Source organism: Salmo salar, chromosome 23, assembly GCF_965601325.2.
Source record: "Salmo salar chromosome 23, fSalSal1, whole genome shotgun sequence".
Classification (NCBI taxonomy): Eukaryota; Metazoa; Chordata; class Actinopteri; order Salmoniformes; family Salmonidae; genus Salmo; species Salmo salar.
In genome coordinates this window covers 6,666,495-6,682,517 of record NC_138313.1, presented here as the reverse complement: position 1 = coordinate 6,682,517, position 16,023 = coordinate 6,666,495, and the positions used below count along the sequence as shown (strand labels likewise).

Here is a 16,023-nt window from a genome sequence, read left to right as displayed (position 1 = left end):
TTCTACACCATAAACCCTCAACTTCCTTAGGGGCATATTCCCTATGGCTAAACAGTCAGTAAGGGGCGTACTATTATGTATGGAATACATTGGAACAGACCAGACTTGATCGGAATACACTGGAATTGATCTAGGAACCAAAACCAAGATGTGGAGACCAGTCACTAAAATAACATTGCTTATAGCTAAAAGCCCCATAGCTTAATTGAAGAGGAAATCACTTTCAAACAGGGCTCACATATTTCACATGTACACAAACAACATGTACAGACATACATATGGTATACACTGTACATATACAGTACTTACCAGGGGCTTTGAACATCCTGAAGTTGATGTTGACCAGGACAAAATGGATGACAGTGGGGCAGTTCCGTTCCCCCTTTATTGGCTTGAAGATGTAGCACTCTTTCAGGCCCTCGCGGTCAAACACTTTGGGGTCGATCTTAGGGAATGGCAGCTTGTTCATCCGGGCCCACTTCTCAGCCAGCAGCAGCTCCTATATACCAAACACAAGTCAAAAAGTTCACATCTTGATTACTACGGCATAGTAAAATGATTAACTTTTATCCTAACTCATAACTACTTAATCATCACACAAAAAAATTGCTCACAAAATAATCTTCAATGATAAAATGAAATAAACATTTTAAAGTAAACTACTGGCAGGCGGAGCTTGGCAGTACAATGATCTGACCTGAATGGTGACCACATTTAAAATACCTAATATATTAAAATGCACCCTCCATTTGCATTGTACTGCCTATGACCACACTTATTGTCTCAAGAATTTTTTTCAAACACCAAGTTAGGCATACCTAATTTCAAAATAGGCCATCATCACTGTCAATCGTGAATAATATTACTTAAACTGCATCTGCATGACAACCATTCGATCTTCTTGAACTACTGTTCGTGTGCAAATTAGAACAGATGGTGTTAACAAACTACAGTGGCTTGTGAAAGTATTCACCCCCTTGGCATTTTTCCTATTTTGTTGCCTTAGAACCTAGAATTCAAATGGATTTCTGGGGGGTTTGTATCATTTGATTTACACAACATGCCTACCACTTTGAAGATACAAAATATTTTTATTGTGAAACAAACAAGTAACGAGACAAAAAAAAAAAAGGAAAACTTGAGCTAGCATAACTATTCACCCCCCCAAAGTTAATACTTTGTAGAGCCACCTTTAGCAGCAATTCCAGCTGCAAGTCTCTTGGGGTATGTCTCTATAAGCTTGGCACATGTAGTCACTGGGATTTTGCCCATTCTTCAAGGCAAAACTGCTCCTTCAAGTTGGATGTGTTCCGCTGGTGTACAGCAATCTTTAAGTCATACCACAGATTCTCAATTGGATTGAGGTCTTTGGATTGGGGCTTTGACTAGGCCATTCCAAGACATTTAAATGTTTCCCCTTAAACCACTTGAGTGTCGCTGTAGCAGTATGCTTAGGGTCATTGTCCTGCTGGAAGTTGAACCTCCATCCCAGTCTCAAATCTCTGGAAAACTGAAACAGGTTTCCCTCAAGAATTTCCCTGTATTTAGCACCATCCATCATTCCTTCAATTCTGACCAGTTTCCCAGTCCCTGCAGATGAAAAACACCCCCCACAGCATGATGACGCCACCACCATGCTTCACTGTGGGGATGGTGTCCTCGGGGTGATGAGAGGTGTTGGGTTTGTGCCAGATATAGCGTTTTTCTTTATGGCCAAAAAGCTCAATTTTTGTCACATCTGACCAGAGCACCATCTTTCACATGCCTTTTGGCGAACACCAAACGTGTTTGCTTATTTCTTTCTTGAAGCAATGGCTTTTTTCTGGCCACTCTTCCCGTAAAGCTCAGCTCTGTGGGGTGCACGGCTTAAAGTGGTCCTATGGACAGATGTTCCAATCTCCGCTGTGGAGCTCTGCAGCTCCTTCAGGGTTTTCTTTAGTATTTTTGTTGCCTCTCTGATGAATGCCCTCCTTGCCTGGTCTGTGAGTTTTGGTGGGCGGACCTCTCTTGGCAGGTTTGTTGTGGTGCCATATTCTTTCAATTTTTTAATAATGGATTTAATGGTGCTCTGTGGGATGTTCAAAGTTTTTTTTATTAACCCAACCCTGATCTGTACTTTACAACTTTGTCCTTGACCTGTTTGGCGAGCTCCTTGGTCTTCATGGTGCCGCTTGCTTGGTGGTGCCCCTTGCTTAGTGGTGTTGCAGACTCTGGGGCCTTTCAGAACAGGTGTATATATACAATGAGATCATGTGACACTTAGATTGCACACAGGTGGACTTTAACTAATTATGTGACTTTTGAAGGTAATTGGTTCCACCAGATCTTATTTAGACGCTTCATAGCAAAGGATGTGAATAAATATGCACATACCACTTTTCTGTTTTTATTTTATTTTTGGAAACATGTTATATTTTTCATTTCACTTTACCAATTTGGACTATTATGTGTACATTTCCATTACATAAAATGCTAATAAAAATCCATTTAAATTAAAGGTTGTAATGCAACAAAATAGGAAAAACGCCAAGGGGGATGAATACTTTTGCAAGGCACATAGCCTTCCTGTATCATTCTGCATGGTTTGAGTTTGGCCGCATAATTATAATTTTTTTACTATTCAGCTGACCATCCTAAAATCTCATAACAAATTAGGTGGTGTTTTTGGTGTAACAGTGACGTTATATCATGTGATTATACTTGGTTCTGTTATGTACAGTGCTAATTATTCATTATGTGATCTTCCTAGACATTGATTTAGCTTTGATCTAACTTCACTAAACGAGAACCATTGTGAGAAGTGGCGGCACAATGCTCCGGCCACACCTGCTCCCGCTGCACTGAGCGAGCAAAGGGAATGTAAAACAGTTAGGAAGGGAGACTTAAAACAGGTTTGAGTGAAGTAGCAGCAAATATGTTGAATGAGAAACTAATGAGCATGGAGAGCCTCACAAGTTTGATGAAATTACCTTATATCTTTCAGTTTAATACGTCTATTTACTTACATTTGTAGCTCTTCGTCAGAAGTACGCTTTTTATAAGTTGTTAGGCCTAACCAGTCCCTCCAGGATTTTGCGAATTGTTTTTGTGATTTCTGCAGCCAAAAATGCTTGATTTTGTGGCAGCTTTTCTGAAATTCTGCGATACATTTTGCAATGTTTTTTTTTTCAGGGTAATTTGGAAATTGTTTCGCACGGTCGTTAGCTGTTATTTTTTTTGGCAAATAAGATTGATTTCTGTTCATTGCACCCATCATCTTCGTACGTGAATATGCTGACAGGCCAGGGGGAAAACTTTGTTGACCTGTGGTTGGATTGGGCCATTTTCCATGGTAACAGTGCAGTAATTAGTCAAAATTCCAAACCCGCTTTTGATTGGAGCCTTTTATGCGCTAAAAGTGCGGGAATTGTTCAAAATTGCGAACTCTCGCATAATGTGCACCGATTGGTTGATTTTGCATTGAATTATGCAATCGCAGAATCGCGGAATCCTGAAGGGACTGCCTAACTGTCCTCTCCAATTTTAGCTGGAATTTAACCCGAAAGGATTTGAGAAATATGATTGATTGACAATAGGCATATGACATTGGCCTACGTCTCATCTTGCGTTGCGCAGAATATCAGATCTCAACAACGATTGAAGAAGTGTTTAACATCAGCAGTACCACATCCTTATGATATATATTTTTTCATAAGCACAACGTGACTGGAAGAGACAGGTTGGAATGTCTGACTGAAATATGGAACAAAACAACTTTTTAATTCTAAATTAGTGATGTTTGAATTTGTTGATAAAATGTGGAACATGATTGGTTGCGGGACTCAGGACAAAGGTCCAAATTGCGGGACTGTCCTGCACAATCCTGGACATGTGGTCAACCTACTGACCTTGAAGGGTGGGCTGGAGTCACTGGGGCGGGCTGAGAAGTCGAAGGAGATGATGAGGTCGACGCCACGCTGCGGGCGCAGGATGAGGGGGTATGGGAGGTTATAGGTCAGACCACTGTCCACTATGTGGATCTTCTTACTCTTCACGTCCAGTGGCTCGTAGATACCAGCAAACTCATCTGGGTCTGAGAATGTTATGGAATACAATGCAGAATAAATACAGAACGTGTTATAGTAAATGCATAAGGGAACAGATGTGTGTTAATTGTGTGTGATGGTCATGTTATAACTGTTTCCATATGTACACAGTAGATGTCTTCATGGATCCACCTGTACCCAAATACCCGAGATCCGATCCGAGAGGGTCCGGATCCAGAATTCGAAATAATGTCAGGGGTCTGGGTCGGATGTCATATGATGTGATTGTCACTGGTATGTGTAATTTTAACCAACTTGTCTGGAAGGGCCCATACAGATCCGAACGCGACTGTTGCAGTAGAGAGAAGTTCTATAATTTTTGCCGCTGCTCTTGCTTTTCACTAGAGTGGACGTGGCGTGTGTAGCTTGTTGTTGGCCAATCATAAGTCATCATTGCGGCAATAGGTTACAGTCATAGAGCCTCAGTGTGTGGCAAATGTTAGATGTCTAATCAATGGAAGATGGAATTAAAATTACCGAATTTAAAAGTTAAAGGAGAAGGATAGTCTACAACTACCAAGAGCCAACAGGTAGGCTGCTACTTAATATTCTGAATGGAGTTGATGTTATTTGTAAGTGTAGGATGAGAAAGTGCATGCACTGCAGCCTCAATTAGCCTAGCTAGCTAATGTTGGCTTGCTTGACTAGTGTCTCTCAGTTTTATGCAGTCAAGACCGGTACTACGTAATCATATTTGATGAACGTTAACCTAGCTATGGCAGCTATTAGACTACTATAGCGCAAGTCGGCTTGGTTGGTTGCTGTCTCTCATGTCTCCCTCCTTCCTGCCTGCCCGTTTCCCTCGCTCACAGTATGGCCCCTCCCCCGCCTGCTAGAGCAGCACCACAACCTCTCTCCCCCTCCTCTCGCGCTTTATCAGCTATGCTTAATAAAGTAGCTTAAAAAATGACTTTTCTAGTGCTTCCGTCACCAGGTTTGGACCAAGACTGGATCCAACCAGGTCAATACAGAACAGATCTAGTTGTCCTCAGGTCTGTTCGGAACCATTCTCTATTTCATGCATATCAGTTCCAACTTTTTGGACAAGTGAAGACCTCCCTGTGGCTCAGTTGGTAGAGCATGGTGTTTGCAACGCCAGCATGGTGTGTGCAACGCCAGGGTTGTGGGTTCGGTTCCCACGGGGGGCCAGTACAAAAAAAATGCATTAAATTAAATGTATGAAATGTATGCATTCACTACTGTAAGTCGCTCTGGATAAGAGTGTCTGCTAAATGACTAAAATGTAAAAAATTTAAATGTTCCCAAACTGTGGGGGGCGCAAGGGGTCAGCAGGAGGGGGCGCGCCCTACAATTTATTTTTTAAAGGAACCCAGTCTGGCTTTATCCTTACTCTTGAAAGTAGTAATAGTAGAATGTACAAGCTGACATTTCGAAATTGAGTAGTGCATCATCAGTTCCTCATGGCATGTTCGTCTTTGCACACCTTAGAGGGCTATTTATAATTTGTCAGAAATGTCCTGATCAACTAGCCCATGTCAGCTATCATAGTGTCCATTGAGTTTTTTACTCTGAGAATTAGAACCTAACAGTTGGCGCTGCGAGCAGGGTTCACCACGATTTGTAGTCAAACCAGAGAGTCCAGATCAGTGGAGTAGGAGCTGGCAACAAACAACGTAGGCACAGTTCCCACACCTGTTATCCACTCATTCTGACATCTTGGGGAGATGAGAATCGTAGTCTGAACAATTATAGGATGTAGACCTAGAGAGCCTGAGTTTATTCGGTAGGCCCATTGTGTAACGACCAGTTGTAAATATCTGGTGGAGGGTAGGTTCCTTAAGGATAGGTCCCGAGTAGAGGTTTTCCTCTGAAAGATCTAGGAGTGACAATACAGTGTAGGGTACGTTCTGAATTAGGATAGGTCCCTAGTGGGGTATTCCCCTGCGAGATCTGTAAAAGGGACAAAAGTCCCAGCTGCAGTGAGTTTTAGGAAGACGAGAGTTCTAGAAGCTATTGAGTTTTAGAAGAAGATGAGTGTTCTAGAAGATAGTGAGTAAAAAAATAAAACAAATAAGATATTCAGACACTGTTTGAGTTACGTGTAGTAGCAGTAGCAATACAGAGAGAGGTTGGTTTATGCCCTATGGGGAGGGGGAAGCATGAAAGATTATGTGGAAATAGGAAGACAAGGATGAATAATTTTGGTAACGTGTGTTATCAACAACAGTGATTTTTGAGGCGCAATATTGGAATCTGTATTCTCCAGTAATACATTTGCAGACGCTATAGTATTGGTACTAATATAAGGTATTAAGTGCAATGACCAATTAATTAGGCACAAAAACCATAACCATTCTCCGGGGAAGTGGGTAGCGCTACCGTGGAAAATAGTTAATAGGTGTGTATTATAGACGGGAGTTAAGAAATCTAAAACACCCTAAACACAAATGGGAGAGGTTGGGGAATAATAACTATTGATATGGCGACAGACGGCCCCGATTCTCCATGCGGAGCTAGAGGAGTTTAATAAAGCCATGGAGGCGCTGAAAGAAGCGCACGAGCATTCTACCAATTCGGCTCAAATATGAATGAATAGATGTACTTGGCTACAAAACGACAGGGTATGTGAGTTCATTCATAGAATTTGTACTTTGGCTTTGATGGCAGGTTTGAAACCTGTGATCAAAACGGCAATTGCGGGGGTTGTGGATGAAATAGAGAAAGATGCTTTGAGAGTGGAATATAACTCCGCTCACTTCTCAGACGTGCGAGGAGTTAATACGGCCACAGTGAAAGTCACTAACAGTGGCTTCAATGACCAAGGTAAGACAAAGAAACGTAGCAAAAAAAACATCAAAGCGTAAGGAGATAGCTCCCTGTTTTAGATGTGGGACTATCAGACTGGAAGAATGAGTGTAAGTAGGAATGGAACCTGCTGCATTCGGAGGGAATGCTGCTATGCAAGTGTTTGCTTTTTTTCGGTTCGATCTATAGTGGTTCATACAGTTTCTATGTGAAGGAAGACATATGAGATCAAGTCTTACCCAACTTTTTAATAGATGCCAGGATCAAATATCACGGATTCTTTATGATGAGAAATTGGCTAAATTTGCCACAGGAAAAAGTATTTTGGGTTGAAGAATTTAGGCGAAATGCCAGAGGAATGGATTCTAGAGGTAACACATTTAAATTATCTGGCCAAATACTCAGAAAGCCTTGTTTTATTTTTATTTTTTTATCTCATGAGACATTTTGTGTGGTTTTATTATGAAATAGATTTACATTTTATGTTGTCTTATTCTGAAACAGATTTCTAGAATGTACGAAAGGGTGGTGGGGTAACGAGGAATTAGGAAAGGGGTTGAAATGATATTTTCTTTTTTTTAGTTCATGAACATTGTGGTGCGGTGGTTATGGAGAAAGGTACATGCTAAATACAAGATAAATAAATTATGGAGTAGGCCATAAACAGAGTTCCAGATAAGTGAGGCCTGTTCATGTGTGTTTTTGACCTACGGTTTACCACACACACACCAGCACGCACACACAACTGGTTATGAATGTGTTAGTGGTGTTGATACTGTGGGATTTATTTTGGATGGGGTCTTTTCAATTCAGTTTTAAATTGGGTATACAGAAGGATGGACATGTCTGGAAGGTTTTGAAATGGTTTCTGAAGAACAGGGAAAGAAAAGGGAGAGGAAATATTTAATTGTGTCAAATGCCCTGTATCCTGGCTTTCCGGTGAGCCCTGATCAAACTCACAAGAAATGATAGAAACAGGTGGGCTTTAATTATAAAATGAATGAGAAACACCAGTTTCTACTCTATTTTACCATTACTTTATGAGATACTATTATTTCCTTATGGGGTTATCAACAGTTGTAATTCTAAGTTGATTGGTTATTCAAATTTGTTTATTTTTTATTTAACAATGTTTTTGAATCCTGATGTGAATCATGTGTTCAAAGGGAAAATTACCAGTTTCCTGGGGTCCTGGTCCTTGGGTAAATATACAAATGTACTTTGTTTAGTCTGCATATAGAAGGAAAAATATGTTAAATAGGGATGACAGTTACTCCAAATGGATTGTGATATGTGTATTGCTGATTTCCTCTTTGTCTCGATACAAATTTCACCAGATTGGGACTTATGGAGTGTGGGATTCCCCGATGGGTTAGGGTGCTAACTTCCTGATCTGGTAACTCTTCCGAGAGCTTGCCAGTAAAATAAGGGAGTATGAACTAATTTGAAAATTGTTTTAACAGTAACAGTATGTTGCTATGCTTTTTGACATTTGTCGTAGAGATAATGTTATTAAAAACTTCTTAGGGCTAGGCGTTCTGGTGAAATTGGAAGGCGAGCAATTCAAATAAATAATCATAAAAATGATGGATATTAAGGTTAATGTAATAATTTGTCATATAGTCAATGCTTGTTTGGATTTCCTGAAACAGATATGAATTGAACTAAACTGTTGTTCTGATCTGTCCTTTTTTGAGGTTATCATGGAAGGTGCCGTCAGATCGTGTCTTAATGCATGGTAGGAATAATTTGACCACAAACAGTGAACCCGTGTGTGAACCTCAAAACCCCTCCCTAAATGGCTGAAGAAAGAGAGACAAATGCATTCAATGCGACAGTAACTTTTAACACTCCAATCTGAGTCCGAGCCAAACCGGGGTAAGGACGCCAGGAGGGCTGAGAGCCCGTGTGGAGTGAGCGTGGAGAGAGATAACGGCTCAGGTGAGAGACTTGTGTACGTGGTAGAAACGGATGTATATATTAGGATATTAAAATCGGGACATTATCAAGGGCCAATCTAATGTGACAGGCAGGAGTTACATGTGCCGTTGGGAAGATGAACTGTAAACGCTATCTGAAGAAGACACGCTAGAATGATAAGTGCCGGTAGAGGGGGGAGGGGGGTTGGTCTACACATAGCGAACAATTTAGACTAAGTATGCATTGAGATACTGATCTTACATTACCAGGCCAAACAGGGACAAAGGGGGGGCTGTAATGAGAAGTTCTGTTTATAAATGTACATTCTAACCGGGATGATGTGTGCTAAGTTGAGAGGCTTGAATTCGAGTCATAGACACAAAGTACACACTAAGGACTGTCATTATAAATTTGGGTTGGATCATTTATAAATGTTGTATTCATGATTCGGATACAGCGACAGAGTTGCTATAAAACAGTGAGGGGTGGGGGCACTGCTCAAATGTATGTGCCCTAGAGAGGTTCTAGAAACCTTATTCCAGTATCCTCCGACAGGGAGGTTATAAGTGAACTCACTGAATGATAGCTTGGGTCAACCATGAAGGTTTTTTTTGTTCTCTTTTGTTTTACCATGTCAAATCAGAATTTTTATGTTAAATCGCATCGATACATAGAGATTGCTGGATGATACAGTACAATTAATTGCATACAAGGCTCATAGTCTGTGTTTTGCGATAACACCCAAGAATGAAAATGAAGGATGGGGCATGGAGACCAGCATAACATGGCTATAGAATGTAAAGGATGGACGGTTCTTTCTCCAGTTTTAGTCACATCAAGGGTGGTGTGAAATTATTAAACATGTACTTTTTTTCCTCTTTCCTTTTTGAGTCAATATGTTTTTAGGTTTCGTGGAACATAAGAGTGCTATTTTTTCCAGAGGAGGGAATGATTTAGAAGTAATTTCCAAGTTTATGTAATGTTGAACAGTATGGAGTTAAATGTTCAAAACGGGGTACTGTTAGATTCTGGTTAAAGTTGGTACATTGTTACCCTAGAGACATGATACATCAGGAGTAATACTATAGTATCTGAGGAGTGATAGAGACTGCTTTTTACATCAGAAATTAAATGGTTATCTGTAGGAGACAGATGGCTTTGTAATGTGCTCGGTAGAGGGGAAGCAGTTAACCTCTCTAGGGTAGGGGGCGGTATTTTCACTTCCGGATGAAAAGCGTGCCCAAAGTAAACTGCCTGCTACTCAGGCCCAGAAGCTAGTATATGCATATTATTAGTAGATTTGGATAGAAAACACACTGAAGTTTCTAAAACAGTTTGAATGATATCTGTGAGTACAACAGAACTTATTTGGCAGGCGAAACCCCGAGGACAAACCATGCAGGATTTCTTTTCTTTTTTAGGTCACTCTTTTCAAAATGGGTTTTCTATGGGGATCTAGATTTCTAAGGCACTTTCTTGCAGTTCCTATCGCTTCCACTGGATGTCAACAGTCTTTAGAAATTGGTTGATGTTTTTCCTTTGTGTAATGAAGAAGTAGGGCAGTTCAGAACGAGGGTCGAGTGAAGTGTACTGTTTGTTACTGGCGCGTGACCTGAAAGCATGCTCCACTTTGTTTTCGTCCGGTATTGAACGCAGTTTATCCCGTCTTAAATTTGATCGATTATTTACGTTAAAAATACCTAAAGTTGTATTAGGAAAGTTGTTTGAAATGTTTGGACAAAGATTACAGGTAACTTATTAGATATTTTGTAGTCATGTTGCGCGAGTTCGAACTGGTGTTTTTCTGGATCAATTGCGCCAAATAAATGGACATTTTGGATATATAACGACGGAATTAATCAAACAAAAGGACCATTTGTGATGTTTATGGGACATATTGGAGTGCCAACAGAAGAAGCTCTTCAAAGGTAAGGCATGAATTATATTGTTATTTCTGAGTTTTGTGTCGCACCTGGCGGGATGAAATATGATTGTCTGTGTTTGTTTGATGGGGTGCTGTCCTCAGATAATCGCATGGTTTGCTTTCGTCGTAAAGCCTTTTTAAAATCTGACACTGTTGCTGGATTAACAAGAAGTCAAGCTTTAATTTGACATATTGCATGTGTATTTTCAAGAATGTTAAATATTTACAATTCTGTAGTTTGAATTTGGCGCCCTGCACTTTCACTGGATGTTGGCCAGGTGGTCCCACGTACCCTAGATTGGTTAAGGGAGGGCTATAGGTGATAAGGGTGGAGAGCTTTGGATTAGGCATCATGGGGGTTGAGGTCAGGTCACCTTAATTAAGGGAGGAGGAACAGTTTATTACCCCATCACTTCATCTTCCTGTCGAACCATAACAGATGTCAGGGTTGGAGAGAAGGAGGAGTGCATCTAAATTGGAGTATATATACACTTGTGTTGGTGGTAACATGTTTTGTCTAATGCAGCTGTATTGATCGTCTAGGAAGAATAAACTTGGTTAAGCTTTCATAGTGTCCGTTCAGTTTTTTACTCTGAGAATTAGAACCTAACAACCCTATGACAAAATGTGCAGAATTGCAGGAAATAAGCTTTAAACCTGCACAATTCTCTCCACCAACAAGATCGGTGTGAACAGTTTTTGTTATGAACAGTGCTTGTGCCCATAGAAATAGATGTGGCGCATGCACACGGGCACGGAATGTTCCCCAATACTGGAAGGGGGTCCCCGAGTGAAACATTTTGGGAACCTTTGCTGCAGTGGAGAGGGTCAAAAGCTTCAAGTTCCACAGCGTGCACATCACAGAGGATCTGACTTTTTATTACTACTTGTTATTTTTTTTACTTTTGCATTTGATTCTTGATGGATATTGATCATGTAATGCATTGTTGAGGAGAGTTAGCAAGTAAGCATTTCACTGTACTGTGCACCTGACAAATAAACTTTGATTTGATTTGCTTTAACTAGAATCTAACAACGGTCATAGACCTGTCATATCTGGAATGTGTTACATCTAGAACTCCTAGATCTCCAGATTTGACATCTGACCTGTGACAGCATCAACCTCATCCTCGAAGGAGGCGCAGGAGTTCTGGTACATAAAGTCTCCGAAGGTAGAGAAGGGCATGTTGGTGTTGAGGTTGAGGCCTAGCATGAAGTTATGGACCTTCCCTGCCCGCCCCTCTCTCGTGTTGAACAAGGAGTCGCCGCTGAAGAGGGAGGTGATCATTCGCTGGACCCAGCTGTTCTGGGCGGTGCCGTACTCATCTTCCGCCTCTGGGTTCTCCTTGCCTCCTGGAGAGGGGAGAGATGGAGAAAAAGAAGGGAGGCAAGGAAGAGAAAAGGGGACAATGTTGATAAAGAGAGGCCACATGGGATGTACAGTAGGCTTACAGTATGCATTTGGTGGCTAGAGGTGCTTGATAGGCCTTGATCTGAAGTGCACAGTTCCGAGGGTCACAGTTTAATTGATCAATCGTTTAGTCTACACGCCCAGGTATAAAAATATTATATACAGTGCATTCGGAAAGTATCAGACCCCTTCACTTTTTCCAGATTGTGAAATTACAGCCGTATTCTATAATTGATTCAATTGTATTTTTTCCTAATCAATCTACACACAATACCCCATAATGACAAAGCAAAACCAGGTTTTTTTTTATGTTTGGAAATGTATTAAAAATAAAAACTGAACTATCACATTTTCATAAGTATTCAGACCCTTTACTCATTACTTTGTTGAAGCACCGCCTCAAGTCTTCTTGGGTATGACGCTACAAGCTTGGCACACCTGGATTTGGGGAATTTCTCCCATTCTTCTCTGCAGATCCTCAAGCTCTGTCAGGCTGGATGGGGAGCGTCACTGCATAGATATTCTCAGGTCTCTCCAGAGATGTTCGATCTGGTTCAAGTCTGGCTGGGCCACTCAAGGACAATCAGAAACTTGTCCTGAAGCCACTCCTGCGTTGTCTTGGCTGTGTGCTTAGGATCATTGTTCTGTTGGAAGGTGAACCTTCTCCAAAGTCTCAGGTCCTGAGCGCTCTGGAGCAGATTTTCATCAAGGATCTCCCTGTACTTTACTCCGTTCATCTTTCCCTCAACCCTGACTAAACTCCCAGTCCGTGCCGCTGAAGAATATCCCCACAGCATGATGCTGCCACCACCATGCTTCACTGTAGGGATGGTGCCATGTTTCCCCCAGCCGTGATGCTTGGCATTCAGGCCAAAGGTTCAATCTTTGTTTCATCAGACCAGAGAATCTTGTTTCTCATGGTCTGAGAGTCCTTTAGATGCCTTTTGGCAAACTGTCATGTGCCTTTTACTGAGGAGTGGCTTCGGTCTGGCCACTACCATAAAGGACTGATTAGTTAAGTGAGTTAATGGCACCGGAGGGGAGTTAATGGCATGTTGTTTGTAACACATTTTTTCACTTATTTTGTACATAATGTTGCTGCTGTCGTCTCCTATGACCGAAAATAACTCCTGGACATCAGAACAGCGATTATTCACCTCGAACTGGACAAAGAATTTTTCTTTAACGAGTCCGACGTGAAGGATATACTGCTTTCTCGGGAATGGGCCCAAATCCCCGCCATTTGCGGGAAGAAAAGACAGAGAAAAGGGGGGCGGAGGTCAGGCTTCATTCTGAGAGTTCGTAGGCGCTTGAGTAAACTTCCACTATCATCTGTTTTCTTGGCCATTGTGCAATCATTGGAAAACTAAATGGATGATATATGGTCAAGACTATCCTACCAACGGGACATTAAAAACTGTAATATATTAGTCGTTTGATAAGGAAATGTACTTTAGAATGGATCTTTCACAAGTACCACCCGGTGGTTATTGGTCGAGGTTACTAGAATAGATACTTTAGAGGTATCTATAGTGGTGAAAGGAGATCGTTCTTCTCTCTCTTCTTCGTTCAAGTTTCCTAGACCATTTTACATATACAGTTGCAGACTGTGAGGGTTGTGGGTTCGATTCCCACGGGGGGACCAGTACGGAGGAAAAAATGTATTAAATGTATGCATTCAATACTGTAAGTCGCTCTGGATAAGAGCGTCTGCTAAATGACTAAAATGTAAAATATGTAAATGTAGTGTTTAGTTTTGTAGATTTCTTAACCATTCGTGACTTCCGGTTCACACCATCCGCCTGCTTGGTCTCTATTTAAATTGCCAACCATTTCAACATGTAGCTACAGCTCCAAGCTCTCTGGTCTATAGAGTAGTAGCCATTTCAACGTGGGGACTCCCGTCCCTGCATTTTCTTGACTAAATGTACATTTATTTAAGCACTCGTGGAAACAGGGGCGTTACATTCTTTTGTCGTAATGTCTGTGCTCACGTGGGTGTGGCCACTGACTTGGTTAAGACTTCATATGAAAAACAATTCTCTCATTTAGATCACATTACGTCTTCTCACAAATAGTTTAATCATATCACATTGGATGTGAATCTGATCACTGAGAATTATACACATTCAGAGATAGAGTTATGTTGTTCGACTGTCCTTAGTTACATTGCAATTATTAACAAATTCAACAGGATTGTTCTTTACGTGCCCATGGACCCTTCCAACTGGTTGGAATACAGAAATATTGTTTCATTATTGAACCTTTTAATGTTAAAGTTTGGCCAAGTCTCTCTGTATTCCACAGTCACACATTCCACTCTCAATATGGCAGAGCCAAAAAGCAGAGTTTTTACGACCGGTCATAAAACTGGTGGGGGAGAGAGAGCGAGAGAGGGGTATGGGGGGATTTTGGCACCTATAATCCTCACCCAACAGGGCAAGTCATGACACTGTCGTCCCCACAGTGACCGTACGTACATATTCCAACCAGAAGCCATGGATTACAGGCAACATCCGCATCAAGCTAAAGGCTCGAGCTGCTGCTTTCAAGGAGCGGGACACTAATCCAGACACTTATAAGAAATTCTGCTACACCCTCAGTCGAACCATCAAACAGGCAAAGCATCAATACAGGATGAAGATTGAATCCTACTACACCGGCTCTGACGGTCGTCAGATGTGGCAGGGCTTGAAAACTATTACGGACTACAAAGGGAAACCCAGCCATTAGCTGCCCAGTGACACAAGCCCACTAGACGAGCTAAATAACTTATGCTCGCTTCGTGGCAAGCAACACTGAAGCATGGATGAGAGCACCAGCTGTTCCGGATGACAACGCTCTCGGTAGCCGATGTGAGGAAGACCTTTAAACAAGTCAACATTCACAAAGCCGCGGGACCAGATGGATTACCAGGACGAGTACTCGAAGCATGAGCAGACCAACTGTCATGTGTCTTCATTGACATTTTCAACCTCCCCCTGACTGAGTGTGTAATACCTACATGTTTCCAGCAGAACAATCTCAATCGTACTCCACACTGCCCTTTCCCACATGGACAAATGGAACACTTATGTGAGAATGCTGTTCATTGACTACAGCTCAGCGTTCAACACCATAGTGTCCACAAAGCTCATCACTAAGCTAAGGACCCTGGGACTAAACACCTCCCCTGCAACTGGATCCTGGACTTCATGACGGGCCCCTCCCAGGTGGTAAGGATAGGCAACAACACTTCTGCCACGCTGATCCTCAACACTGGGGCGCCTCAGGGGTGCGTGCTAAGGCCCCTCCTGTACTCCCTGTTCACCCAGGACTGCGTGGCCAAACATGACTCCAACATCATCATTAAATTTACTGACAACTCAACAGTGGTAAGCCTGATTACCGACAACGATGAGACAGCCTATAGGGAGGTCGTCAGAGAACTGGCAGTGTGGTGCCAGGACAACAACATCTCCCTCAATGTGAGCAAGACAAAGGAGCTGGTCGTGGACTACAGGAAAAGGCAGGCCGAAAGAACAGGCCCCCATTAACAGCGACAGGGCTGTAGTGGAGCGGGTTGAAAGTTCCTTGGTGTCCACATCACCAACAAACTATCATGGTCCAAACACACCAAGACAGTCATGAAGAGGGCACAACACATTTTCCTTCTCAGGAGACAAAATATTTGGCATGGGTCCCCAGATCCTCAAAGTTCTACAGCTGCACCATCAAGAGAATCCTGACCGGTTGCATCACTGCCTGATATGGCAACTGCTTGGCATCTGACGTAAGGTGCTAAAGAGGGTAGTGCGTACAGCTTAGTACTTCACTGGGGCCAAGCTTCCTGCCATCCAGGACCTATATACACTAGGTGGTGTCAGAGGAAAGCCCCAAAAATTGTCAAAGATTCCAGTCACCCAAGTCATAGACTG

General features: G+C 41.9%; 1 protein-coding gene across 1 annotated transcript in view; it reads right to left on the bottom strand.

Annotated features, from left to right (window-relative positions):
- LOC106583972 (cytosolic phospholipase A2) overlaps positions 1-16,023 on the bottom strand; it is a 73,494-nt gene that overhangs the window by 10,748 nt on the left and 46,723 nt on the right. Inside the window, exons 14-16 of the mRNA XM_014168697.3 lie at positions 11,803-12,048; positions 3,888-4,072; positions 310-499 (exon numbers count right to left, since the gene is read on the bottom strand). Of these exons, the coding sequence (XP_014024172.1) occupies positions 310-499; positions 3,888-4,072; positions 11,803-12,048 (621 nt within the window). The remainder of the gene's footprint in view (positions 1-309; positions 500-3,887; positions 4,073-11,802; positions 12,049-16,023) is intronic.